Raw genomic sequence first — 27,323 nt, 5'->3', positions numbered from 1 at the left:
ATGGGGTTATTAGGGAGGGGAATGCAAGAGTTTTAGAAAGAGGGGCAAGTACGAAGTCTGTTGGGGATGAGAGAGCTTGGGAAGTGAGTCAGTTGTTGTTCGCTGATGATACAGCGCTGGTGGCTGATTCATGTGAGAAACTGCAGAAGCTGGTGACTGAGTTTGGTAAAGTGTGTGAAAGAAGAAAGTTAAAAGTAAATGTGAATAAGAGCAAGGTTATTAGGTACAGTAGGGTTGAGGGTTAAGTCAATTGGGAGGTAAGTTTGAATGGAGAAAAACTGGAGGAAGTAAAGTGTTTTAGATATCTGGGAGTGGATCTGGCAGCGGATGGAACCATGGAAGCGGAAGTGGATCATAGGGTGGGGGAGGGGGGCGAAAATCCTGGGAGCCTTGAAGAATGTGTGGAAGTCGAGAACATTATCTCGGAAAGCAAAAATGGGTATGTTTGAAGGAATAGTAGTTCCAACAATTTTGTATGGATGCAAGGCTTGGGCTATGGATAGAGTTGTGCGCAGGAGGGTGGATGTGCTGGAAATGAGATGTTTGAGGACAATGTGTGGTGTGAGGTGGTTTGATCGAGTAAGTAACGTAAGGGTAAGAGAGATGTGTGGAAATAAAAAGAGCGTGGTTGAGAGAGCAGAAGAGGGTGTTTTGAAATGGTTTGGGCACATGGAGAGAATGAGTGAGGAAAGATTGACCAAGAGGATATATGTGTCGGAGGTGGAGGGAACAAGGAGAAGTGGGAGACCAAATTGAAGGTGGAAAGATGGAGTGAAAAAGATTTTGTGTGATCGGGGCCTGAACATGCAGGAGGGTGAAAGGTGGGCAAGGAATAGAGTGAATTGGATCGATGTGGTATACCGGGGTTGACGTGCTCTCAATGGATTGAATCAGGGCATGTGAAGCGTCTGGGGTAAACCATGGAAAGCTGTGTAGGTATGTATATTTGCATGTGTGGACGTGTATGTATACACATGTGTATGGGGGTGGGTTAGGCCATTTCTTTTGTCTGTTTCCTTGCGCTACCTCGCAAATGCGGGAGACAGCGGCAAAAAAAAAAAAAAAAGTCTATGTACATATATGTATGTATACATAGAAATGTATATGTATGTAGTTGTGCGCACGTGGGCATTTATGTATATACATGTGTATGTGGGTGGGTTGGGCCATTCCTCGTCTGTTTCTTTGCACTACCCCACTAATGCGGGAGAGAGCAGTTAAGTATAACATGAAAATAGAATATAAAATACATTCACTGAGACAGGGAATGGCATAACTAAGACAGCATATATACCAAAGTTAAAATATATTGTGAACTGCTTGAAGAAATACACAACATTGATAAGAATTAAGTAAGAAGTAAATACTCACCTTTGCCTTGTCACTGGAGAGAAGTTTGACAAGGGCATCAAGAAAAGTATTTTGGTTGTTAGCTGCAACTGTTTGAATCGCTGGGCGCAAGGCAATGTCCACTGCCTCTACTGTCAGGACTTCCCACTCCTGTATCCCTTTTACCAAAGGGCTGATACATTCTAAACGATCTCTATTCACCAGTAACTGACAACAAACTGATAAAAGTTTTTCAACATGCAGATTATTTCTTTCCACTATCCTGTATGCAAGGTTAAGTCCATCAGCCAACACATTAGCAACACACACTACAAGTACTGCTACAGCTAATCGTTCATCATCATTCTCAAGCAAAGTTGGAATACATCCATTCTGCAAAAGTTGCATTTCATAAAGGCTCTGCAGAAAGGATGAAATGTTTTCTCTTAAATCATTACTAGATATGAACTTTGTAGCTTCAGCCTGTAGAGCTAGTGTATCGATACTCTGGTTCACATGCCATGGACGCATACCTAAAATCAGGTTATTCCTTCTGGTAGTGGACCTGTGCAGAGCCTGACTGTCTAAATAAGTCTGTAGATGTGTTAAAGCTAACGTTATAAGTTCAGATCTGTTGGACAGTTCTTCATAGCTTTTAACATCTTCCTTATACATCCTCAATAGGGTCATGGATGCTCTCATTCTGTCACCTACAGCTTCTTGTACAGTCAAGAGACAGTTCCACCAACCATGTCGTTCCAACCAGCGACAGCTCCCAAACATTAATTTAGCCCATTTATCCATGCGAGACTCAGAGGCATATAGATATTTCATAAGACAATCAAGCTGACCACATCTTAAACATGGTATTAATATCTCTTCAATAAAGATTTCTAGATTGACATCTTCAGCATGAAGGTATTCTATGCATTCTTGCAACTGTTTATTTCTCATAAAATACTGAATGGTCATGGAATGATTACCATATAATGTGAGGTAATACCTGGACTCAATCTGAAATACTGATTCAATCCTTGGTGCATTTACAGTTTTACTTCTTTGATCAAAAGATAGTTGCCTATGGATATTACATGTCATATTGCCTTGAGCAATATTTTCAAGGTTCTGCAAAGTGTGAAGTACTACAAGGGACTGTGACGGAGGGAGCCTAGCCTGATCACTGAGGACGATACTTGATCGTGCACGTTCTGCTTGATCCATTACCTGCTGGTTTATTTGAAATGGATTACTTTCAAGGTATTTAATGACTTCTGGTAGTAATGATGATTTGCAGGCCCTATTCTTATCCAATGGCCTTTCAAGAACGCGAGAGAACCGTTCCCTAGCTCCAGGGAAATCCCCTGCCTTCAGAGAAGCCATGGCCCAAGCTCCCCACACACCATTTGTCTCAAGCCCTGCTTTAGTAGATACATCAAGGGCCAATTCCCACATCTGCTTCTTAACAAGTGTGTCCCGCAAGCGTCTCATGTAAAAAAATTCTTGCTGCATTTGTTTCTCTAAGTAGGTCTGAACATCTTTCTCTCCCATTAAACTCTTTTGGTGTAAATTCCCTATTACAAGCATATTTTGCAAAACTTCAAAAGGTATTATGTGACCACAATTTGCTTTTAATAAAAGGGAGAGTAAATCCACCCAGTGAGTGTAGTATTCACAAAATCCAATGCCTTGATGCTCACCAACATTCCCAAACCGTACTTTGGCTGAGGTTAGAAGAGTCTGAATCATTGACAGCACAAAACTGTGGTTAGCTTCTGGACTTGGTAATTTCAAAGATGATATAATGAGGGAAAACAAATGATGACAAAAGTTCACAATGCAGACAGCTGCCCTTCTGTGATCTTGATGCTGAGCCAATATAGCAAGGCAAAGACTTAATGATGGAGCATAGTCATAACAGAATTCTTGACGTATCATATCATTGTGATGAGTGTCTGTTGACAGGTACCAGCCTCCTTCAGTGTCACTAGTCCAAGAAGTTCCTCCGCGAGTGCTATGTGTATCAGAGTTTTGTGATACAGTATCATATGTCCCATCCCCAAGCGGTCTAACTTGGATATAGTCTTGTAGGTTAAGCTCTTTAATTTGCTGATTACAATCAAAACAAACTCTAACAAGTAAATTACCATAACCCTGAACAATATTCTTATGTTGGGAACATGAGCTACAGACAACCCGACCACATCGACGACAGTGGTGGCGGCGGCAAAACATTGAGAAAATAGCAACTTCACACACTGGACACTTTCTTACTTCACCATCTGGCACCCACTCATGCCTTTCAGGAGGCTGTGGTGGCATCACAAACTTCCTTGGTGACTTTTCACTTATTGGCTGAGGCTTAAGTGCCAACTGCACACCACTTGTGTCAAGAGCTTTGGCTGCATAAACTTCTAAAAGCCAGTTAAAAACGTCCCAGCTTAAACCATGTGGCTCCCTTGTCTGAACAGGTGTGTCAGAGCTTGTGATTCTCAAATCCAGTGTTCGAACAGAGAGAGGCATTTTCAGGTCGACCTTGTCTAGGTGCTGACCTAGCACCTTCACAGTCTTTTCTATTGCTTCCAGTCTAATATTCATCAACCACTGTTCTACAATAAGGTGTGGTGCTGAAGCTAGATGACTTAGTTGAAACCTGTCAGATGCTGGTGGTGCAACATCCTCAACCAGTATGAGACCCATTACTTCCTGTTGCAGAGTTGCAACATTAAGTTGCACACCATAAGAAAAATGTCCTTCAGCACTTGAACCCTGTCCAATTGTACCATCTTCTTTACTGTTCATCTTATGTTCATCATTCTGATTACATTCAGTATTCATTTCTTCAGAGAAGAGGTTATTCAAAAAAACTTCAATCAAGAACCGTCTGGTGGGAATACTTGACAGCTTTTGCAAAAGTTCCTGTGTTATCATTGCTAAATCTCTTGTATCTAAGGTACGGAGAGCTTCTATAGCAGTATCATAATCTGGAGTGGTCTTATCTAACACATCCATGAGGTAGCTTTGATCAACCAAACGCCGCAACTCTGCACTACCTCTGTGATAATCTGCCCACTGTACACTTAATCTGAATTGCTTTTTCTGGACTAAATACTGAAGGAGCTCAGCTGGCCTCTCAGTAGATATGTGTTCCACTTTCTGCCATGACTTATATGACTGGTTCCCCAACATAAGGATCTGTAAAGAAAAAAAAACTATAGAAGTATGCTAAGGCAAGCAGAGAACCTACACAAAATCATGAAGGGAAAATCAGTAATTTGAAAGAAGTCATGACATTTACAGCTAGGATCACTACCATCTCAAACTGACTTTACATTCAATGAAAATCAGATCCCGTTATCATTCATAACTAAAAAGTGGACTTATTATAAGTTCCACAATGCACTGCTTCATACCCTAAGGAGCAAAATGTGAAATTTCTAACCCCTATGAATATCATTTTCAGAAAGGTTGTTAATCAACATGCTCACAGATGAACTCTACTGTCTGCTGTCTAGCATTCCAAATACTGGCACTCCCACAACTCAGCACTTTGTGAGGGTATTATTGGTGCTCATTAAAATAATGCATTTTCCAAAATTCACTGCTCTATTGTCCAGGCATCTGTTCATCACACCACTTCATTGTGTGCTCTATTCTGAAATGTTATGCATAGCTTATTACATGAAAGAGTAGACATGTCATGATTTCTAAAGTGTACTGCTTCATGCCCTGAGGAACAAAATGCAAGATTTCTAATTCCTATGAATGTCAATTATTCATTTTCAAAGAAGTTGTTAAGTAAATGCATTCAGACAGAAATGCTCATTGATGCGCTCTGATATTACTTGTCCAACATTTCAAATACTGACAATTCCCATAACTCAGCAGTTTGGGAGGGTATTGGTTCTCAATAAAATGATGTTCATTTCTGGAAAATTCATCGCACTATTGCCCAGGCATCTGCTCATCACACCAATTCATCATCTGCTCTGTTTTGAACTGCTAAGCATAGCTCATTACAAGAAGCATGTGACACTGCGAGAAATACCTTAGAAGGCATCAAAGCATTAAACATGCCCAGGTACAGGAACTCCTACCCCTTCATCAAGCCCCTTGTCTGATGCTCCTAAGCTTAAGGTGAGTTCCAATGATCCTTCACACACAACATACACATCCATACCAGCTCCTGTGATGAATGAAATGCAAGGCCTGCCTCCTGTCTTTCCTGAGGCTTCAACCTCAAAGTGATTTGTCATGTGTGCTCAACCTCAACTGAACCAGGTGCCGCCACCAGCACTTCAACTTCTATGTAGTCATCTATCACTACCTTAGTCTACATTGTACATTTTGGACCTAAAAACAGGTAAGAAAAGTAAATTAACTAGCAGTACTATTGTCTATACTATCCCACTAAAGCACCTGGCTTTGCCCACCCTCATATGAATGCCTTGATTTTTACAATACAAATATCTTCAACGTATTTCCATTCATGAATTAGAAATTTTTCAATAACGTTTAAAAAAATCATATCCAGCTGCATACCCTTTAGGTCTCTATACAACATATAAATTTTCATATTTCTAGCTGTCACTGTCATGGCCCTATGGTGCTGACTCACACCATTATTTACAGACACATGGGGGTGGGGAATAAAAAAGAACTAAGTCACTGGCTGAACCAAGAAAACTGATTTCAAGAGCCAATGCAGAAAATACCAGATAAACTACTCAGACAGCCTAGATAGCAGTCAGCCAGCTACAACTAGACACCCACACTTAATGCAACTTAGAGAACGAAGTAAAACATGGTAAGAAACAAAAGGGAAAAATGGATTGCAGGACAGGAAATGACATATATCATTTTCAAAGAATCTCAGAGAACAATGGAGCCTACAATTAATAGCTCACTGTATGGAAGTTGTAGATAAGCTCAATCAGAGAACAGACCACCTGAAGAAAAAGTTGAAGATATTAGAAAATATAGCAAGGGAACATAAAAAGTGTGAGAGAACACTAGGGGTACAGAATCCATGTAAAGCCATCTGGGAACTTAACAACTAAATTAGGGTTTTGGGAGATGCTGTCACCATAAGGAAGTATAACAAAGACAAGGTAGAGCATGATAGGCAAGAGCTTAGAGCTGATTTTGTGACAGAAGAGGACCAAAATGCTGAAGAACTAGACCCTAGGAATGATGAAGAAAATAACCAGATAAGGAGTAAGACGAAAACTAAAGATAAACACATAGCTAAAGATAAGGAAAAGGAACCACATCAAAGGATATTGGAAATTCCAATACAGATAGTTAGAGATAATGGAGATTCTGAAACAGATAGGCAGAATGAAGTATTGAAAATGATTACCAAAGAGGCTGTGTGCACTGCCAGAAGCAGGATGCTAAATGAGGGGAGCTGCAAAGCTGAAAAAAATGGAAGGAGAAACAAGGTGTAGAGATACTGAAGATTATGAAGTAGATAGGCAGACCGGAGAACTGAAAAAAAAATGAGAGAGAGAGAGAGAGAGAGAGAGAGAGAGAGAGAGAGAGAGAGAGAGAGAGAGAGAGAGAGAGAGAGAGAGAGAGAGAGACGGACGGACGGACGGACGGACGGACAGAGAGAGAGAGAGAGAGAGAGAGAGAGAGAGAGAGAGAGAGAGAGAGAGAGAGAGAGAGAGAGAGAGAGACAGAGAGAGACAGAGAGACAGAGAGAGAGAGAGAGAGAGAGAGAGAGACAGACAGACAGACAGACAGACAGAGACAGAAAGAGACAGACAGAAAGAGACAGATAGAAAGAGACAGATAGACAGAGACAGAAAGAGAGAGACAGACAGACAGAGACAGACAGACAGAGACAGACAGAGACAAATACAAAGACAAAGACAAAGGCAAAGACAGAGAGACAGAGACATAGTTGGGCCACAATAAAAATGAGGGAGATTACTAAGTGCAAGTCTGAAATTATCTTTAGAGAAAAGTAAAGCTGGAGTACAGGAACAAAACACCAGGGCACTCAAGTGTGATGGAACTTACATTTGCAAGTCAAGAAATAAAGTTAGTTAAGAGAATGGGCTCATGCCAGTAAGACACGACGAAAAGGCCACTAAGTGTAATGTTCAACATGGAAGTATGTAGTTAACAAGTTCTGAATCATTCATACAAACATGCCAGAAGGGGGGAGTTCAAAGTGTAAGTCAGGAGTGACAAAGCAAAAGAGGAAAGCAAGACAGCTAGAGAAAACAGGCTATAAACAAAAACTGAGAGCATAAGGAATAGGCCATTATGTAATACCTATGAGCACCTATGATGAGATTTTGCAATGGCAGCAGAGCTAGTAGGTAATGCTCACCATCTGATTTCTCTTAACTGCCTCTCCTCACCCCAACACTTGTCTTGCTTGGTGCAGTTATCTATTCTAGGTTCATCCAATACTGTCTTCAACTAAGACTTTAATATTCTGAAAATCTGTGAAGTCACCATGTGAAATTCTTATATTACCAGGTATTGCATTATATAAATATTCCAACTTTATTGCTGGGCAATTGTACATCTTTTCTTAAGCCCTTTTTGATACATTTCCAAGAATTACTTTTAAATTAATGCTTCTGTATCATGCCTGGTTGCTTTCAAGTATAAAACACTGTCTTTTATATGATATATGAGACTGTCAAGCTCGAGCTCTTTTAGTCTTTCAGGGTAGTTTATATACTCCAGTCCACTTATTTTACTTATGATATGATTCTGTATTCTATTTTGCTGAATTCATTTTGTTTTCCTAGTGACCATAAACTACAGCAATTAATTTTATCTTTTATTTACACATTTTCATGATTATTTGTTCTTGTTGCAAACCTTCTCAGTATCATTCCACACATTATTTGGCTTTGAAAGCACCAACTTTACTAAACTTTCCTTAAATTCATGTTTTTCACTTATAACAATTCCCATCTCTTTGATGTCTACTTCATTCTATTTCTTTTTCTCTAGCGCCTTTGTTTGTAAGCATCAAAATAGCATTAACTGCCTCACAAATTACTTGTTCATATGCCTCATATGCCTTTTTCTTCTCTTCCACTATGCATTGCTCATTTCATTCCTGTATCTCACTACCTTGTATCCTACTACTGATTCTACAACCTTTAATATTTCTCTAAACATCTTAAACATCTCATTCACACATGACTGCATTCCTTCATTCACTGCACTTCCATCTATGCTTTCAGTTAACTTCCTTTCAATACTACTCCCTGTATATTACATCATTCCAATTCACAATATACATGCCTTTCACCTTCCTGCTTGCTTGGGCCCCAATCACTCAAAACTTTTTCAATCCATCATTCCATCTCCAACGTGGTCTCCCCATTCTTCTTGTTCCCTTCACTTCTGACACATAAGTCCTCTGTGTCAACCTTTCCTCACTCATTCACACCACATATCCAAACCATTTCAGCACACCCTCCTCTGCTCTTTCAACAACACTCTTTATATCAACAACACAATTCTTTTACCCTTTCATTCATTACTCAATCAAACCACCTCACACCATGTATTGTTCTCATATATTTTATTTATCCACCACCCAGCACACAGTTTTATTTACAGCCCAAACTTGCATCCACATAATATTGTTGGGACTACTATTCTTTCAAACATTCCCATTTTTGCCTTCACTGATATCATTCTTTTCTTCCACACATTCTTCAGTGCTCCCAGGACCTTTGCCCCCTTCCCCAACCCTATGACTCATTTCTACCTCCATATCCACTTCCAATTTTTCTCCATTCAAATTCACAAACTACCTAACCTGTCCCTCAACCCTGCTAAACCTAATAACCTTGCTCTTATTCATATTCACTCTCAACTTTCTCCTTTCAAACTCCCTTACAGACTCAGTCACCAACTTCTGCAGTTTCTAACTTGAATCCACCACCAGTGCTGCATCATCAGCAAACAACATCTGACTCACTTCCCAAGCCCTCTCTCCAAAACTTTCATATCTACCTCCCTCACCACCCCATCCATAAACAAACTAAACAACCATGATGACATAACACCCCCCCCACACAGACTAACCTTCACTGAGAACCATTCACTCTCCTCTCTCCCTACTCGTACACAAGCCTTATGCCCTTCACAAAACTTCTCTGCTTCTAGCAGCTTTCCTCCCACACCAAATATTCTTAAGACCTTCCACAACACATCCTTATCTACCCAATCATATGTTTTGTCTAGATCCTTCAATCCCACACACAAATTCATCTGTTTTTCTAAGTATTTCTCAAACACATTCTTTGAAGCAAACACCAGATTCAAACACCCTTTACCACTTCTAAAACCACACTGCTCCACACCAATCTGATGCCCTGAGCATGCCTTCACCCTCTTACTGAATACCCTCCTAATACAACTTAACCACTATACTTAACAAACTACAGGTGCATCACCAATTTTCCGGCACTATTGGTTCCAAAGCCTTGCCAGATTAACCATTTTGCAGGACCATCCATGGTCACGTATAATAATTCATCAACACACCTCTATCCCACTAATTATACATCTCCTGTGTGTCTAAAGTATACTTTGGACTGCTAGAATTTTAAATTAAACAAATATTAAATGTTTGAGCACCCTAAGATGGTAAGTCTGTCCTTAGATTGTTTAAATCCCGCGGGGTCTTCTTAGTCTTCTGTTATTAGTGTTTTCCTAAGTGAACATGGCCAGAATAATGCAGTTTCGTCTGCATTATGCACTTACTCTGGACTGAGGTGCTTGTCAGTTATGAGTTTTGCACATTCATCCACATACTCGGCAGCTCCTTCATGGTTCGCAGACCACTTTTCTCTACACACTTTATTCATGGAAATTCCATGACGCTTCTTGAATCTTTGAAGCCATCCTTCACTCTTGTCATGCTCATGTTGAAATTTAAGTTCTTTATGGAACAACTTAGCCTGGTCCATTATCATGTTACCTGACAAGTCCACTCCATCACTCAGACGCTGTCGAAACCATCGATCGTACTCAGTACTCTTACCATCTTTCACAGTTTTTCTAATCGTCATTTGCTTCTTGGAATCGCTGTCTGCATAGAATTTCAATATTTTTCCCTTTGCTTCTTTATATCATAAACAGTTGATGAACCAATACTGTAGATGTCACACAACTTACACACCGAAACACCATGGTCCATTTTTTTCAACAGTTCTACTTTATCTTGGATCGATATGGACTGGTGTTTACATTTAACACCACTCTCATATGACTTAGAAGCCATAACTAGGGTTAAATTTAAGCAAAATAAGCTAAGATTCTCACAGAATTGCGGTATCACACCAACAAGTGCAGTGGAAAGAATGTAAATAAGCACGACCTACACAAAATGCTATCTGTGGCCACCCAGTAAACTAGTTTGGTGGCCATGGTGACTTCAAGTTCCCTAACATAATTTTGTCCAGAATAAAGGAGGTGCCGAACCATCAGTTGCCGGAAATTTGGTGGTGTACCTGTAATACCTCTGTAGTCTGAACACTTATCTCTATCCCCCTTGCCTCTATTCAATGGCATTATACATACACTCAACCAATCCTTAGGCTCTTCACCATGATCCATACATTTACTGAAAATCCTTGCCGACCAAACAACAACAGTCACCCCCTTTCTTAATAAATTCAACAGCAATAGTGCAATAGCACCCACTCCAGCCTCCTTACTACATTTCATCTTACACAAGACTTTCACAACCTTTCCTCTCTTCACCAAACCATTCGCCAGGACTCTCTCACTTCCGCAAAGCACCCCGACTAAAACAACCAATATCTGCCACTCTATCATTTAACATGTTTAACAGTCCTTCAAAATACTTATTCCACCTCCTCCTCACCTTATCACTACCTGTTATCAATTCTACTCTTGCTCCATTCATCGATGTTCCTATTTGTTCTCTTGTCTCATATGTTATTCACCTTCTTCCAAAACATCTTTTTGTTGACATTTATTGATACTCGCTAACACCAACTCTCATTTGCCCTCATTTTCAACCCCTACATCTCCCTCTTGAAATCCTGCCTGCTTTTGTGGTCAGGAACACTGACCACTATACCACAGAGGTCCATATTTACTCATCACAAGTAGGAATTAGTCATTTCTTTTTGTTCAATACAACTTTTTCATCTTTATAAACTTTTACCCAGGTATTCTCATTTACACATCTTCCTCTGTATAACACCATATTACTCAAATCACCAGTGAGTTACCTGTTGCCATGAATACAATACGATGCAAATACATTACAGCTAAAAAGAAATATTTCAGTATCTACAACTTCTTTAATTTGTCAGTAAATTAATTTCAAACTTTCTAATTCTTCTTTGTAATATACAATTATCCCTGGGGATAGGAGAGAAAGAATACTTCCCACACATTCCTCACGTGTCGTAGAAGGCGACTGAAGGGGACGGGAGCGGGGGGCTAGAAACCCTCCCCTCCTTGTATTCTAACTTTCTAAAAGTGGAAACAGAAGAAGGAGTCATGCAGGGAATGCTTATCCTCCTCGAAGGCTCAGATTGGGGTGTCTAAATGTGTGTGGATGTAACCAAGATGAGAAAAAGAGACAGATAGTATGTTTGAGGAAAGGAACTTGGATGTTCTGGCTCTAAATGAAACAGAGCTCAAGGGTAAGGGGTAAGAGTGGTTTGGGAATGTCTTGGGAGTAAAGTCAGGGGTTGGTGAGAGAACAAGAGCAAGGGAAGGAGTAGCACTACTCCTGAAACAGGAGTGGTGGGAGTATGTAATAGAATGTAAGAAAATAAACTCTAGGCTGATATGGGTAAAACTGAAATCGGATGGAGAGAGATGGGTGATTATTGGTGAATATGCACCTGGGCATTAGAAGAAAGATCATGAAAGGCAAGTGTTTTGGGAGCAGTTGAGTGAGTGTGTTAGTAGTTTTGATGCACAAGACCAGGTTATAGTGATGGGTGGTTTGAATGCAAAGGTGAGTAATGCAGCAGTTGAGGGAATAATTGAAGTACATGAGGCATTCAGTATTGTAAATGGAAATGGTGAAGAGCTTGTAGACTTGTGCACTGAAAAAGGACTGGTGACTGGGAATACCTGGTTTAAAAAGAGAGAGATACGTAAGTATACATATGTAAGTAGGAGAGATGGCCAGAGAGCATTATTGGATTATGTGTTAATTGATGGGCGCACGAAAGAGAGACATTTGGATGTTAATGTGCTGAAAGGTGCAACTGGAGGGATGTCTGGTCATTATCTTGTGGAGGCTAAGGTGAAGATTTGTAGAGGTTTTCAGAAGAGAGATTGTTGGGGTGAAGAGAGTGGTGAGAGTAAGTGAGCTTGGGAAGGAGACTTGTGTGAGGAAGTACCAGGAGAGAATGAGTACAGAATGGAAAAAGGTGAGAACAAAGAACGTAAGGGGAGTGGGGGAGGAATGGGATGTATTCAGGGAAGCAGTGATGGCTTGCGGAAAAGATGCTTGTGGCATGAGAAGCGTGGGAGGTGGGCAGATTAGAAAGGGTAGTGAGTGGTGGGATGAAGAGGTAAGATTATTCGTGAAAGAGAAGAGAGAAGCATTTGGACAATTTTTCCAGGGAAATAATGCAAATGACTGGGAGATACATAAAAGAAAGAGGCAGGAGGTCAAGAGAAAGGTGCATGAGGTGAAAAAGAGGGCAAATGAGAGTTGGGGTGAGAGAGTATCATTAAATTTTAGGGAGAATGAAAAGATGTTTTGGAAGGAGGTAAATAAAGTGCGTAAGACAAGGGAACAAATGGGAACATCAATGAAGGGGGCAAATGGGGAGGTGAGTATATTGAAGGTTTGTTGAATGTGTTTGATGAAAGAGTGGCAGATATAGGGTGTTTTGGTTGAGGTGGTATGCAAAGTGGGAGGGTTAGGAAGAATGATTTGGTAAACAAAGAAGAGGTGGTAAAAGCTTTGAGGAAGATGAAAGCTGGCAAGGTGGCAGGTTTGGATGGTACTGCAGTGGAATTTATTAAAAAAGGGGGTGACTGTGTTGTTGACTGGTTGGTAAAGTTATTTAATGTATGTATGACTCATGCTGAGATACATGAGGATTGGCAGAATGCTTGCATAGTGCCATTGTACAAAGGCAAAGGGGATAAAAGTGAGTGCTCAATTTAAAGAGGTATAAGATTATTGAGTATTCCTGGAAAATCATATGGGTGGGTATTGATTGAGAGGGTGAAGGCATGTACAGAGCATCAAATTGGGGAGGAGCAGTGTGGTTTCAGAAGTGGTAGAGGATGTGTGGATCAGGTGTTTGATTTCAAGAATGTATGTGAGAAATACTTAGAAAAGCAAATGGATTTGTATGTAGCATTTATGGATCTGGAGAGGACATATGATAGAGTTGATAGAGATGCTCTGTGGAAGGTATTAAGAGTATATGGTGTGGGAGGCAAGTTGTTAGAAGCAGTGAAAAGTTTTTCTTGAGGATGTAAGGCATGTGTACGCGTAGGAAGAGAGGAAAGTGATTGGTTCTCAGTGAATGTCGGTTTGCAGCAGGGGTGTGTGATGTCTCCATGGTTGTTTAATTTGTTTATGGATGGGGTTGTTAGGGAGGTGAATGCATGAGTTTTGGAGAGAGGGGCAAGTATGCAGTCTGTTGTGGATGAGAGAGCTTGGGAAGTAAGTCAGTTGTTGTTCGCTGATGATACAGCGCTGGCGGCTGATTTGGGTGAGAAACTGCAGAAGCTGGTGACTGAGTTAGGGAAAGTGTGTGAAAGAAGAAAGTTGAGAGTAAATGTGAATAAGAGCAAGGTTATTAGGTACAGTAGGGTTGAGGGACAAGTCAATTGGGAGGTAAGTTTGAATGGAGAAAAACTGGAGGAAGTGAAGTGTTTTAGATATCTGGGAGTGGATTTGGCATCGGATGGAACCATGCAAGCGGAAGTGAGTCATAGGGTGGGGATGGGGGCAAAAGTTCTGGGAGCATTGAAAAATATGTGGGAGGCGAGAACATTATCTCAGAAAGCAGAAATGGGTATGTTTGAACGAATAGTGGTCCCGATAATATTATATGGTTGCAAGGCATGGACTATAGATAGAGTTGTGCGGAGGAGGGTGAATGTGCAGGAAATGAGATGTTTAAGGACAATATGTGTTGTGAGGTGGTTTGATCGAGTAAGTAATAATAGGGTAAGAGAGATGAGTGGTAATAAAAAAGAGTGTGGTTGAGAGAGCAGAAGAGGGTGTTTTGAAATGGTTTGGTCACACGGATAGAATGAGTGAGGAAAGATTGACCAAGAGGATATATGTGTCAGAGGTGGAGGGAAGGAGGAGAAGTGGGAGACCAAATTGGAGGGGGACAGATGAAGTGAAAACGATTTTGAGTGATTGCGACCTGAACATGCAGGAGGGTGAAAGGCATGCAACGAATAGAGTGAATTGGAATGATGTGTTATACCGGGGTCGACGTGCTGTCACTAGATTGAACCAGGGCAAGTGAAGCGTCTGGGATAAACCATGGAAAGTTTTGTGGGGCCTGGATGTGGAAAGCGAGCTGTGGTGTCGGTGCATTATACATGACAGTTAGAGACTGAGTGTGAACGAATGTGGCCTTTGTTGTCTTTTCCTAATGATACCTCGCACACATGCGGGAAGAGGGGGTTGTCATTTCATATGTGGTGGGGTGGCGATGGGAATGAATGAGGGTAAACAGTATGAATTATATACATATGTACATATACAATTAATACATATACAATTAATCTGCCTCTATCTGCAAGACATCCATCTTCCTTCCCTTACATAAACTCCCAAAATGCTACACCAGCAGCCTGAACTCATGATCAACCAGTATCAAAATAATGCAACAAAACCACCCTTATATACAAGTTGTACCTCTTTAATCCAGCAATCTTGGGACCTGGCCATTGCTGGACCACAAAAAATGCCATTGGGTGAATACATTTACCAATTACCAGCAGTTTGGTTTAAAGTGTTCATGCAACATTGCTGCAACCAAAAATTTTTACTCTATCTTTGGAGTCCTTACCTCTAGATGGAGACTCCTTAATATCTTGGGCAAGGGTTTTTCACTGTATATGATGCTACTACACAGCAGATTTGTTAGCATTATACACTCAATCTAGGGCTCTGAGAAATTAAAAGGAGTCTTAATTAGCTCGGATGCAGCGTAAACAGATTTTGGCGCCTTAGCGCTGCTAACAGCACCACCCTGGTGGTATATCCTCAAACTAATGGAGGCAGACTCAAAACATGCTGGACCATGGGAGCTGCCAGAACATAGAGTGCCAGATTAAAGAGGTACAACCAGTCCCTGGACTTTATAAAAAAAATTCACTTTACTTATCTGTTTCCTTTCATATCCACACTCATTATTCCACTAATGAAAACATTTCATTTAACAGCAAAATGCATCCCAACATTATAATATTGGACGATGCTTTCCAAAAATCTTCTAAGTTACCATCCAACCATACACATTTATCCCTACACCATTAAACACATCTTATGCAAAAAACTACATACTGATTAAAAGATACTTACTTTTTCATACACCTTGATTTGCTCAGCTCTTTCCCTTGCAAGATCCTGCTGATGACAAGGAAGTTTGGGGTCATGTGCAACCAAACTCAGAAGGTCAATAGCAGCTGACACTGGCCACTCCCTGAAAAATAAAACCAGCTGAATAAAAGAATTTAGATATTTGTTTCATAATGAGAGTGGTGAGAGTAAGTGAGCTTGGGAAGGAGACTTGTGTGAGGAGGTACCAGGAGAGAATGAGTACAGAATGGAAAAAGGTGAGAACAAAGAACGTAAGGGGAGTGGGGGAGGAATGGGATGTATTTAGGAAAGCAGTGATGGCTTGCGGAAAAGATGCTTGTGGCATGAGAAGCGTGGGAGGTGGGCAGATCAGAAAGGGTAGTGAGTGGTGGGATGAAGTAAGATCATTAGTGAAAGAGAAGAGAGAGGCATTTGGACGATTTTTGCAGGGAAAGAATGCAAATGACTAGGAGATGTATAAAAGAAAGAGGCAGGAGATCAAGAGAAAGGTGCAAGAGGTGAAAAAGAGGGCAAATGAGAGTTGGGGTGAGAGAGTATCATCAAATTTTAGGAAGAATAAAAAGATGACTTGAAAGGAGGTAAATAAAGTGCGTAAGACAAGGGAGCAAATGGGAACTTCAGTGAAGGGGGCTAATGGGGAGGTGATAACAAGTAGTGGTGACGTGAAAAGGAGATGGAGTGAGTATTTTGAGGGTTTGTTGAATGTGTTTGATGATAGAGTTAGGGTGTTTTGGTTGAGGTGGTGTGCAAAGTGAAAGGGTTAGGGAGAATGATTTGGTAAACAGAGAGGAGGTAGTAAAAACTTTACGGAAGATGAAAGCTGGCAAGGCAGCGGGTTTGGATGGTATTGCAGTGGAATTTATTAAAAAAGGGGGTGACTGTATTGTTGACTGGTTGGCAAGGTTATTTAATGTATTTATGACTCATGGTGAGGTGCCTGAGGATTGGCGGAATGCTTTCATAGTGCCATTGTACAAAGGCAAAGGGGATAAAAGTGAGTGCTCAAACTACAAAGGAATAAGTTTGTTGAGTATTCCTGGGAAATTATATGGGAGAGTATTGATTGAGAGGGCAAAGGCATGTACAGAGCATCAGACTGGGGAAGAGCAGTGTGGTTTCAGAAGTGGTAGAGGATGTGTGGATCAGGTGTTTGTTTTGAAGAATGTATGTGAGAAATACTTAGAAAAGCAAATGAATTTGTATGTAGCATTTATGGATCTGGAAAAAGCATATGATAGAGTTGATAAAGATGCTCTGTGGAAGGTATTAAGAATATATGGTGTGGGAGACAAGTTGTTAGAAGCAGTGAAAAGTTTTTATCGAGGATGTAAGGCATGTGTACGTGTAGGAAGAGAAGAAAGTGATTGGTTCTCAGTGAATGTTGGTTTGCGACAGGGGTGTGTGATGTCTCCATGGTTGTTTAATTTGTTTATGGATGGGGTTGTTAGGGAGGTAAATGCAAGTCTTGGAAAAAGGGGCAAGTATGCAGTCTGTTGTAGATGAGAGAGCTTGGGAAATGAGTCAGTTGTTGTTCGCTGATGATACAGCGCTGGTGGCTGATTCGTGTGAGAAAATGCAGAAGCTGGTGACTGAATTTGGTAAAGTGTGTGAAAGAAGAAAGCTGAGAGTAAATGTGAATAAGTGTAAGGTTATTAGGTACAGTAGGGTTGAGGGACAAGTCAACTGGGAGGTAAGTTTGAATGGAAAAAAATTGGGGGAAATGAAGTGTTATAGCTATCTGGGAGTGGATTTGGCAGCGGATGGAGCCATGGAAGCGGAAGTGAATCATATGGTGGGGGAGGGGGCGAAAGTTCATTATCTCAGAAAGCAAAAATGGGTATGTTTGAAGGAATAGTGGTTCCAACAATGTTATATGGTTGCGAGGCATGGGCTATAGATAGAGTTGCGCGGAGGAGGGTGGATGTGCTGGAAATGAGATGTTTGAGGACAATATGTGGTGTGAGGCGGTTTGATCCAGTAAGTAATGTAAGGGTAAGAGAGATGTGTGGTAATAAAAAGAGTGTGGTTGAGAGAGCAGAAGAGGGTGTTTTGAAATGGTTTGGTCACATGGAGAGAATGAGTGAGGAAAGATTGACCAAGAGGATATATGTGTCAGAGGTGGAGGGAACAAGGAGAAGTGGGAGACCAAATTGGAGGTGGAAAGATGGAGTGAAAAAGATTTTGAGTGATTGGGGCCTGAACATGCAGGAGGGTGAAAGGCGTGCAAGGAATAGTGATTTGAATGATGTGGTATACCAGGGTCAAAGTGCTGTCATTGGATTGAACCAGGGCATGTGAAGCGTCTGGGGATAAACCTTGGAAAGTTCTGTGGGGCCTGGATGTGGAAAGGGAGCTGTGGTTTCGGTGCATTATACATAACAGCAAGAGACTGAGTGTGAACGAATGTGGCCTTTGTTGTCTTTTCCTAGCACTACCTCACACACTTTTGGGGGGAGGGGGTTGTTATTTCATGTGTGGCGAGGTGGCGATGGGAATGAATAAAGGCAGACAGTATGAATTATGTACATGTGTATATATGTATATGTCGGTGTGAGTATATATATGTAAACGTTGCGATGTATAGGTATGTATATTTGCGTGTGTGGACTTGTATGTATATACATGTGTATGTGGGTGGGTTGGGCCATTTTTTCATCTGTTTCCTTGAGCTACCTCGCTAACGCGAAAGACAGCGACAAAGTAAAATGATGAATGATGTTTCATTATGAGAAGTTTGAAGAATCTAATAATCAGAGTTTATCTGTCCTAGTGCAAGATCATGATGGCAGTAGGGTGAATATTTTGTAACTGTTAATGACTACGATTTCACCACAGGCATCCTAACCATTTAAATCACAATAAGTACAGCTATATTCCACATATCAGCTCATTTTCTGGAATTCTGCAATAATATAACCCATACATTAGGAAACTAATTCATTTGACAGAAGACAAAATTCATTGTAATGGAAATTCATTTCTCTAATGACCCCCAGTTTTCTGTCTCAGCATCAAACTGACTTTCTGGTATGAACAGATGGCATATGACACCAATAAAATGGGTTTGGTATAAGAATAATAATACATTAAAAAAAAATTTATCAAGTATCGAGAGAGAGAGAGAGAGAGAGAGGGCAGGAGAAGATGTAGTGCGAGTAGCAAGGAGGAGGCAGAGAGGTAAGCAGTATACAGGTCTTACTTTTCCATTTTGTATGTAGACTTAGTCAGTTTACAGCCTAGAGGTCTTGCCTCTAAGTTATAGTAAAACATTCAGGAAATGAATACGGAATTCATATCAAGCAGCTTAAGAGAGAGGGTGGAAGGCAATACTTTTCACTTCCTTCATGACCTCTGCATTATTTGCAATCATACTCAAGAAGGAGCCCATACTCTCAACAAGTCATTCACATAGATCAATAAGCGTAAAGATCCCAAAACAAATGCAGGCTTAGAATGAGTGAGCAGCAGATATCTCATTTGAAAGGATTAGCACCATTTCCACTTCCAAGCAATGGTTCAGTACATACAGCCACTGAAATCACTTACTTTCACAAAATTAACATCACAATTGCAAAAATTCTTAAATTCTTCTTTCTTAATACCCAAAATATAGTAACTGCAAGCATATACAAAAAATTAAAATGCAAAACCTTTTCTGCCCCTACAGAACAAATATAATCAAAGACGCACAAAGACACATATGTGGCACTCTGGCAAACATTTAAGGCTACTCCTTTGCTGCCTATTCAAGTGTCTTATAAAATTACTTTCCTCAAAATTACTTGTCTATAATTACTTTTCTCCACAACATTACAAAGCCTAATATCCAAATTTTGACAATTTACCTGTGAATTTCCATAACAAGAGCAAATCTCATATCACTATCTGATATCTGATGAGCATACATCCATGGCGCTGGGTCAGCTGAAAACACAAGAATATGATAAGGTTGTTTCATGCTATAGTTTAAACACCACTGTATGGCAAAATAACCAAATTATTGTTCACAACACAATAAGTGTAGCATGAATCTGGAAGCCTGAATAACACATAATCTCCACTTACCTGCAGAGTCCATTGATTGTACCAGGAATACTAAAAGATGATCTAGAAGTAATATAAGATCAGGGTAATTTTCAACAGTATATGTAGGAAGAGCTTGCAAAACTATTACTAAATCTGCTACATGATGAGGAAGACTGGAGAAGTATTCTTTTGTGATGGCACCACTTCCTAATAAATCATCTGCAAGGTTCCATATGGAGTAAACATTTGGATCATATGAAAGTGCAGATGCAACTTTATTACCCTCATAAATTCTTGCTAATGCTTTGTGCCTATCAATCAGAAATAAATTCCTGATGGCTTGAAAAACTTTAGTTTCTTCAACAGGTGGCTTGATTCCCATAGAAGGAGGATACAAGATATTAAGCCAAGTATCTGCTGCAGCATCCATCCATGCTTGACCACTCTTCTTATTCATCTCTGAAGTACTATGAAATGCCTGAACAATAAAACCTAAAAGAGGACACTGTTTTCGCAAATGAGTCAAAACAGTATGTGGAACCTTAACAGGTAACCAAGGTAGGTCAACTGGTGTATCATGTATACTGCTTGCCTTAGGTTCATTAACAGTAACAAAAACAGAATTTTCATCTGCAAATGCCTCTAAGTATTCCAATGCAATACCTTTTTCTTCATTTCTATCAAGAACAATAACTTCCAGTTGTCTGCTTTTCAATAAGTCTGATTCTACTCTCTGGAGGGTACTTGCTAAATCTTCCGGAGAAGTTTTCCGTAGTGACTGAATACCAACTACAAAATTTTCTGAATGGAGTGCCAGATAATCAAGAATTGTCCGGGTAGTTAATATACTGCACCTACTAGATCCATCACCAAGATTATCTGAATGTTTTACATCCAAATCAGGCTTCAGCTTTCTTGAGTCTTGTGTTAGAAGGAACAGCCTCAAATGCTCCTGAACTCCCACATCAATCTGCTCTTCCATTCTATCAGCATGAATTACTTGCACTCGAGGCGAGACAGGAGTTCCTTGGGTAATGCAAAAGCTCATCCTAGATGGGCATACCAAGAGTTCTGAAACCTGAAGCAGTTCTTCTCTTCTGGAAGGAAGTATGCCCCTGCAGATCAAATTGCTGTCACATATGGTGATTTTGTGTTCTCCATCATTCTGAACCAAGATACTTGACAGTGGATTGTGAAGAGAAAGTATATTATACAAAATATCATATAAAGAGAGAAATCCCAGCTGACCTACCACATACCCAAGTCGCTTCATAGCCATTATACGCTCAAGCTGATACTTGGAGAAAATTCCTCTTGACATTGATGCATGTTTTGCACCTGGGTACAGTATGTGATTAAGAACCCCAGCATGTATGTACATCAAATTGGCCAAATTAATGAAAAACACAACTGCTTCATTACCAGGTACCATTTTCTTAAAATCAACTGCAGCTAGATCAGCTGTGTCCTTAAGAGCCATCAGAACATCAACTGATGACAAAGTATTTGGAGCTGTAGCATCATTCAGTATCACAGCTTTAAGATTTGTTTTGGATGACACTGCAACAGGCTGAATTGCCTCACGAAGGCCACTTAGAAGAGTCATTAGAATGTCCCTAACAACAACTTCTCCAAACACACCAACCTTACATAACATATCGCCAGCATTCATTATAACTTGCTTCTGTAAGACCATGAACCCAAGCATGTTTGCTTTATCTCTCACACTGGGACATACAGTTCCACATAACTTTTCTCTAGGAATTGTAAACTTTGGACAGCAATACTGGAGGATCATTGCTGTTAAGTTAAGTCTCATTCGTGCTGCTAAAGGCTCTAATCTGACTGGATCAACTCCTTCTTTGAACATTAGAGAACCTAAGATGTGAACAGGTCTCTGAGTCAACAAGCAAAAATAGCTTTTCATATTTTCTAAAAATCTTTTATTTGTATGATGGGTAACCATAGCAGAAAGAAGTTGCAAATAATGATAAAAGGATCTTAAAAAAGCTCCCAACTTGGTATCTGACTTTTCCCTAAAACTGCTAGGGTATAAATGAGGAGCTTCTTCACTCATTACATGAAGCAACCTTTTGTATGAGAAATGAATTTGATTCTTCTGAGAATGGATGGAAACATCCAAGTGTTCTTGGTCTTCTCTTGCTGTATCTGATAATAAAGCTTCTTCCGCAGCACAGATACTTCCAAGAACCCTGGACAAACCATTAATATAATTCCTCACATCAGCATCCCTCAAAGGAAGTGATGATAAAAAGAGAGAAAACGGAGTTGCAGGCTGGTCAAAGCAATGCAGCAAAGTGTTTTCTGTAATATCTTTACCAACAATGCCACCACTGTCACTATCTTGTGGATTCCTCATTTCAATAATTGTACTGCAAATGGAACCCATCTGTTGTAACACTGGAATATAGCCTTGGATGCTACTCATAAGTCTTACATGTTTGTATGTGGTATCATGAGTTGTTTGCCTTTGGAGAGCTTGCTCTATAAGATAAGTAGCTGTGGTTTCAGATACATCCACTGTCAAAGCCAGGTCTGTTAACACTAATGCCTTGGGGGTCAGGAATGATGCCATCAAAGGACAACCATTCTCTAGGGCAGCTTCTGGTATTCCTTTGGGAACAGGTGGTGGCAAAGAGGTCACAAGGTCATGTATCAAATTGGTTGACCCTATCTGTGCTGAACCTTCACGAGCTAGTAATCCAATGTTCTGCAGCATATCTCGTGAGTTACTACTAGTCTGTATTGCTTTGGCCTCTTTTACTCTTCTAGACTTATGATTTGTAACTGACAATTTAGGCCTTAACTCATTAAGGCGGACTGCTAAGAGTGCCTCACGCTTCTCTAAGGTATCTGGAACTTTGAACATTTGAAATATTTGTTCTATTCGATCTACATTACCATTGGCTAATGCCAGTGTGATGAGACTTGATGGGGAAGCAAACAAAAAATTTATGACACCTATACATTCTGATGAACTTACTGCCTCCATTGGCTCATAGTCTTTTGCAGGCCTCTTTTTACCTCCTTGCATTGAACCTGCTTCCCCATATGATGAGCTCCTGGATACAGCACTTTCTAAACCACTGAAATTTTCATACACTAAACAGTCAGCAGTATTAGAAAGGAGAGTGCCATTCAAGTAAATATCAAATACATCAAGTGAAGCAAATGTATGACTTCTTGGAGACATTACCTGTAGCCGCCACAGTCCTTCAGTGACACTACGTGACAAGTATGAGATCCTGTTCTGAAAATACTGTCTCAAGGAATTTTCCTCATGCAGAGATGTTTGTGAAATTTTTTTGTACGAGTCTGCAGAGAAAGCAAGAAGGGAATCCCTGAGAAGTATCAATATATCCCAGGCCACAAGAGTATTTATAAGGTATCCTGTGCGTGGAAGTTCACTCAAGCTAGAACCAGTCCTTTTGCCACTCATTGCACAACTGCTTGATTGGTTAGATGTTGGGCCACTGTGAGATAGTTGTGGGTATGCTTCCATGTGAAGTTGCTCAGTTACTGCAGATGATGAAGATGAATCATAGAGTTTTACATTTGCAACAGCATCAGAAGCATGTTGCAGGTTTTTTTCACTTCCTTCTGTAGATGAAGATTTACTTGGCCCTTCATCTGATACACTACTAACATCAGAAGACTGACTTGGAATATTTTCTTTTTCACAAGATCTCTCACTAATAACAACATAATCAGAAAAATTTAAAACTTTATACATTTTGGAATCTTCAGTTTTCTCTGATGCACTAAATGAAGCTGGATTAGAAGATTTTTGAGGTGATCTAGGTCTCTGGGGAGTAGCAGTGTGTGATGTGCTTGCCACACTTTCATCAGTTTGCTGAGAGATGAAAGACTGCTCAAGTTCATCTTCTTCCTCACCAGACTCACTCTGTCCTTCATCACTCATATCACTGTGTTTGACAAATAGCAGAGAATATATATTTTCCATCACTTCCAATCTGTATTCCAATGGATGCAGATCATTAAGCATACTCTGAACAGCTTTAAGTTTTTCTGATATATTCTGCTTGTAAAAAGATGCAGGAGATTCACGATCTTGAAAGCTGTCATTCCCTACAAAGCCAAGCCTCTTACCAGAATATAATTTTCCTCTTGCCTGCCATCCTGCAACAATATTATCTAATTGCATACCAGCTCCAATTACCTCAAACACTTTAGACAACATACAAAAAGCCATGTAAGTGCTTTTACAATAAGAGCTCAAATCTCCACTTTTATCTCTGACCATGCAATGTTCTTTAAGCAACTGTAACACTTCAGTTGGAACTAGGGTATGCAGAGGTAGAGATTTGTGAAGTACATACATGGGTGAATGGTCCCTTATTAGCTGTAAGAGGGGTAGTGGTTTTATTCTACTGTTATGAGCCAGACACCAGGCAACTAATTTCATATCTTGACTTAAGTCAGTACATACCTTCATAAGTAATGGATCAACAACAACTGAGTGCTTTTCCCAAACTAATGCCACATTTGTAGGATCTGCAATCTTATCAGGAGATACTGACATTGTATGTATGAATACTAAAGGCCAAAAGGGTATCAACCAACATGATTCTTCATGCACTTCTATTTCCATTAAACTGACAGTTGGATTACTGATTATTACTTCATACAATATTTCTAATAAATGCTTCAGACTTTTGGCACAAATATGAAAAAACTCTCTTACATCCAATGGATCAACAAATAGAGTACCTTCAATATGTTCTACCTTCTTAGTATGAAACTTAGTAAGAAGATAATCTCTTTCCCTTTCACAATACAATCTTAAACAATCGCCAGAACTTGACATAAGTGAAAAATATATTTTACTTGCTACCAACAATTTTTTTTCATAACAAAGTCTCAAGATTCTAGGTAATAATTCAATCATAGCAGCAATACCCATATCACCTGTGAGAGAAAATATTGTGTAAAAGAGAGTTTCATTTCTTAATTTTTCCATATTTGTTGCTACTGTTCTTTCTTTAAGTTTCAATGCTTCTTTCGATTCAAGTGTCCCTTGTCTTATGCCCAGACTACTACTTCTGGGTAAATAGGTTCTCTGTTGTCGCTTTAATACTTCTGAATATTCCTCCCTCTCTTTATGTAGTTTCTCATCCAAGTTCTCTACTCTCCTTATGCAGTGATCTAAGCACTCAATAAATATTCTATTCTGTTGACTTAAATCTTTAGGAATACCACTGATTTGGCACTCTCTGTGACTACTTGACCTTTCAACAGAGGATAATGTATCTTGCTGTGTATCTTTCCTGGTTTTCACCTGTCTGCTAGTCACTTCAAGCTCATGAAGTATGCATGCTGCTTCTTGCGGACATGTCAGCAGTTTCTCCTTGAGAGATATGTAGGCCTCAGAAGAGAGGGAGAGGCGATCAGTGATGAGACTGCCATCTTGATGAAAGTAAGTGTCCAGTTCCTGATGATGAAATAAATTTTACAGAATATGAACAGAAAAGTATTCGTACAGTTAACAAAGAGAAAGCTATGTTATCCATATTATCTTATCAATTCTTAATAAAGAATATAGGACTATATGACTAAGGGGAAGAATGGTTTGGAAAAGTCTTGGGAGTAGTCAGGGGATAATGAGAGGACAAGAGCTAAGGAAGGAGTTGCACTACTCCTGAAGCAGGAGTTGTGAGAGTGTGTGACAGAGTGTAAGAAAGTAAATTCCAGATTGATATGGATAAAACTGAAAGTGGATGGAGAGAGATGGGTGATTATCGGTGCTTATGCACCTGGTCATGAGAAGAAAGATCACGAGGCAAGTGTTTTAGGAGCAGTTGAGTGAGTGTGTCAACAGCTTTGATGCATGAGACTGCGTATTGGTGATGGTTGATTTAAATGCAAAAGTCAGTAATGTGGTAGTTGAGAGTGTAATTGGTGTTCATGGGGTATTCAATGTTGTAAATGGAAATGGTAAAGAACTTGAGATTTGTGTGTTGAAAAAAAGCTGGTGACTGGGAATACCTGGTTTAAAAAGAGATACACATAAGTATACGCATGTGAGGAGAGATGGTCAAAGAGCATTACTGGATCACATGTTAATTAATAGGTGTATAAAAGAGAGACTTTCCGACATTAATGTGCTGAGATGGGCAGCTGGAGAGATGTCTGATCACTATCTTGTGGAGGCAAAGGTGAAGATTTGTAGAGGTTTTCAAAAAAGAAGAGAGAATGTTGGGAGAAGAGAGTGGTGAGAGTAGGTGAGCTTGGAAAAGAGACTTGTGTGAGGAAGTACCAGGAGAGATTGAGTGCAGAATGGTAAAAGGTGAGAGCAAATGATGTGAGGGGTGGGTTAGGAATGGGATGTATTTAGGGAAGCAATGATGGCATTAGCAACATAAGATGCATGTGGCATGAAAAAGGTGGGAGGTGGGCAGATTAGAAAGGGTAGTGAGTGGTGGGAAGAAAAGTAAAGTTGTTTGTGAAAGAGATAGGAGAAGTATTTGAACAACACTTACAAAGAAGGAGTGCAAATGACTGGAAGGTGTATAAAAGAAAGCAGCAGGAGGTCAAGAGAAAGATGCAAGGGTTGAAAAAGAGGGCAAATGAGAGTTGGGGTGAGAGAGTATCATTAAATTTTAGGGAGAATAAAAAGGCATTTTGGAAGGACATATATAACATGTGAAAGAAAAGAGAACACATGGGAACATCAGTGAAGGGGTCATGGGGAGAAGTGATAACAGGTAGTGATGAAGTGAGGAGATGGAAAGAGTATTTTGAAGGTTCATTGAATGTGTTTGATGACAGAGAGGCAGATGTAGGGTGTTTTGGTCGGAGTGGTGTGCAAAGTGAGAGGGCCAGGAAGAGAAAAGGTGGTGAAAGCCTTTTGGAAGATGAAATCCAGCAAGGAAGCAGTGAGTCAGTTGTTGTTCAGCAATGATACAGCACTGATGGCTGATTCAAGTGAGAACAGCAGAAGTTGGTGACTGAGTTGGGAAAAGTGTGTGAAAGGAGAAGTTGAGAGTAAATGTGAATTAGAGCAAGGTTATTAGGTTTAGCAGGGTTGAGGGACAAGTGAGTTGGGATGTAAGTTTGAATGGAGAAAAATTGAGGAAGTGAAGTGTTTTAGATATCTGGAATGGAGAAAACTGGAGGAAGTGAAGTGTTTTAGATATCTGGGAGTGGACTTAGAAGCGAATGGAACCATGGAAAAGGAAGTGAGGCATAGGGTGGGGGAGAGGCTAAAGGTTCTGGGAGCGATGAACAATGTATGGAAAGAAAAAAACGTTATCTCAAAGAGCAAAAACGAGTATGTTTGAAGGAAAAGTAGCTTCAACAACATTACACAGTTGCAAGGCATGGGCTATAGATAGGGTTGTATGGAGAAGGGTGGATGTGT

General features: G+C 40.1%; 1 protein-coding gene across 4 annotated transcripts in view; it reads right to left on the bottom strand.

Moving 5' to 3' along the window:
* Sptz (zinc finger FYVE-type containing 26 spastizin) overlaps nucleotides 1–27,323 on the bottom strand; it is a 75,931-nt gene that overhangs the window by 40,672 nt on the left and 7,936 nt on the right. For all 4 annotated transcript variants that reach the window (XR_011716710.1, XR_011716709.1, XM_071693335.1 and 1 more), the window contains 4 exons: nucleotides 19,961–25,394; nucleotides 19,741–19,819; nucleotides 15,878–15,998; nucleotides 1,372–4,521 (listed from right to left, as the gene is read on the bottom strand). Coding sequence is in view for 2 of the 4 variants with exons in the window: in XM_071693335.1 (XP_071549436.1) it covers nucleotides 1,372–4,521; nucleotides 15,878–15,998; nucleotides 19,741–19,819; nucleotides 19,961–25,394 (8,784 nt within the window). In the remaining 2 variants the exon portion in view is untranslated. The remainder of the gene's footprint in view (nucleotides 1–1,371; nucleotides 4,522–15,877; nucleotides 15,999–19,740; nucleotides 19,820–19,960; nucleotides 25,395–27,323) is intronic.

This window comes from Panulirus ornatus, chromosome 55 (genome assembly GCF_036320965.1).
Source record: "Panulirus ornatus isolate Po-2019 chromosome 55, ASM3632096v1, whole genome shotgun sequence".
Taxonomy (NCBI): Eukaryota; Metazoa; Arthropoda; class Malacostraca; order Decapoda; family Palinuridae; genus Panulirus; species Panulirus ornatus.
The sequence above is the reverse complement of the archived record's forward strand: the minus strand, read 5'-3'. Positions and strand labels throughout refer to the sequence as shown.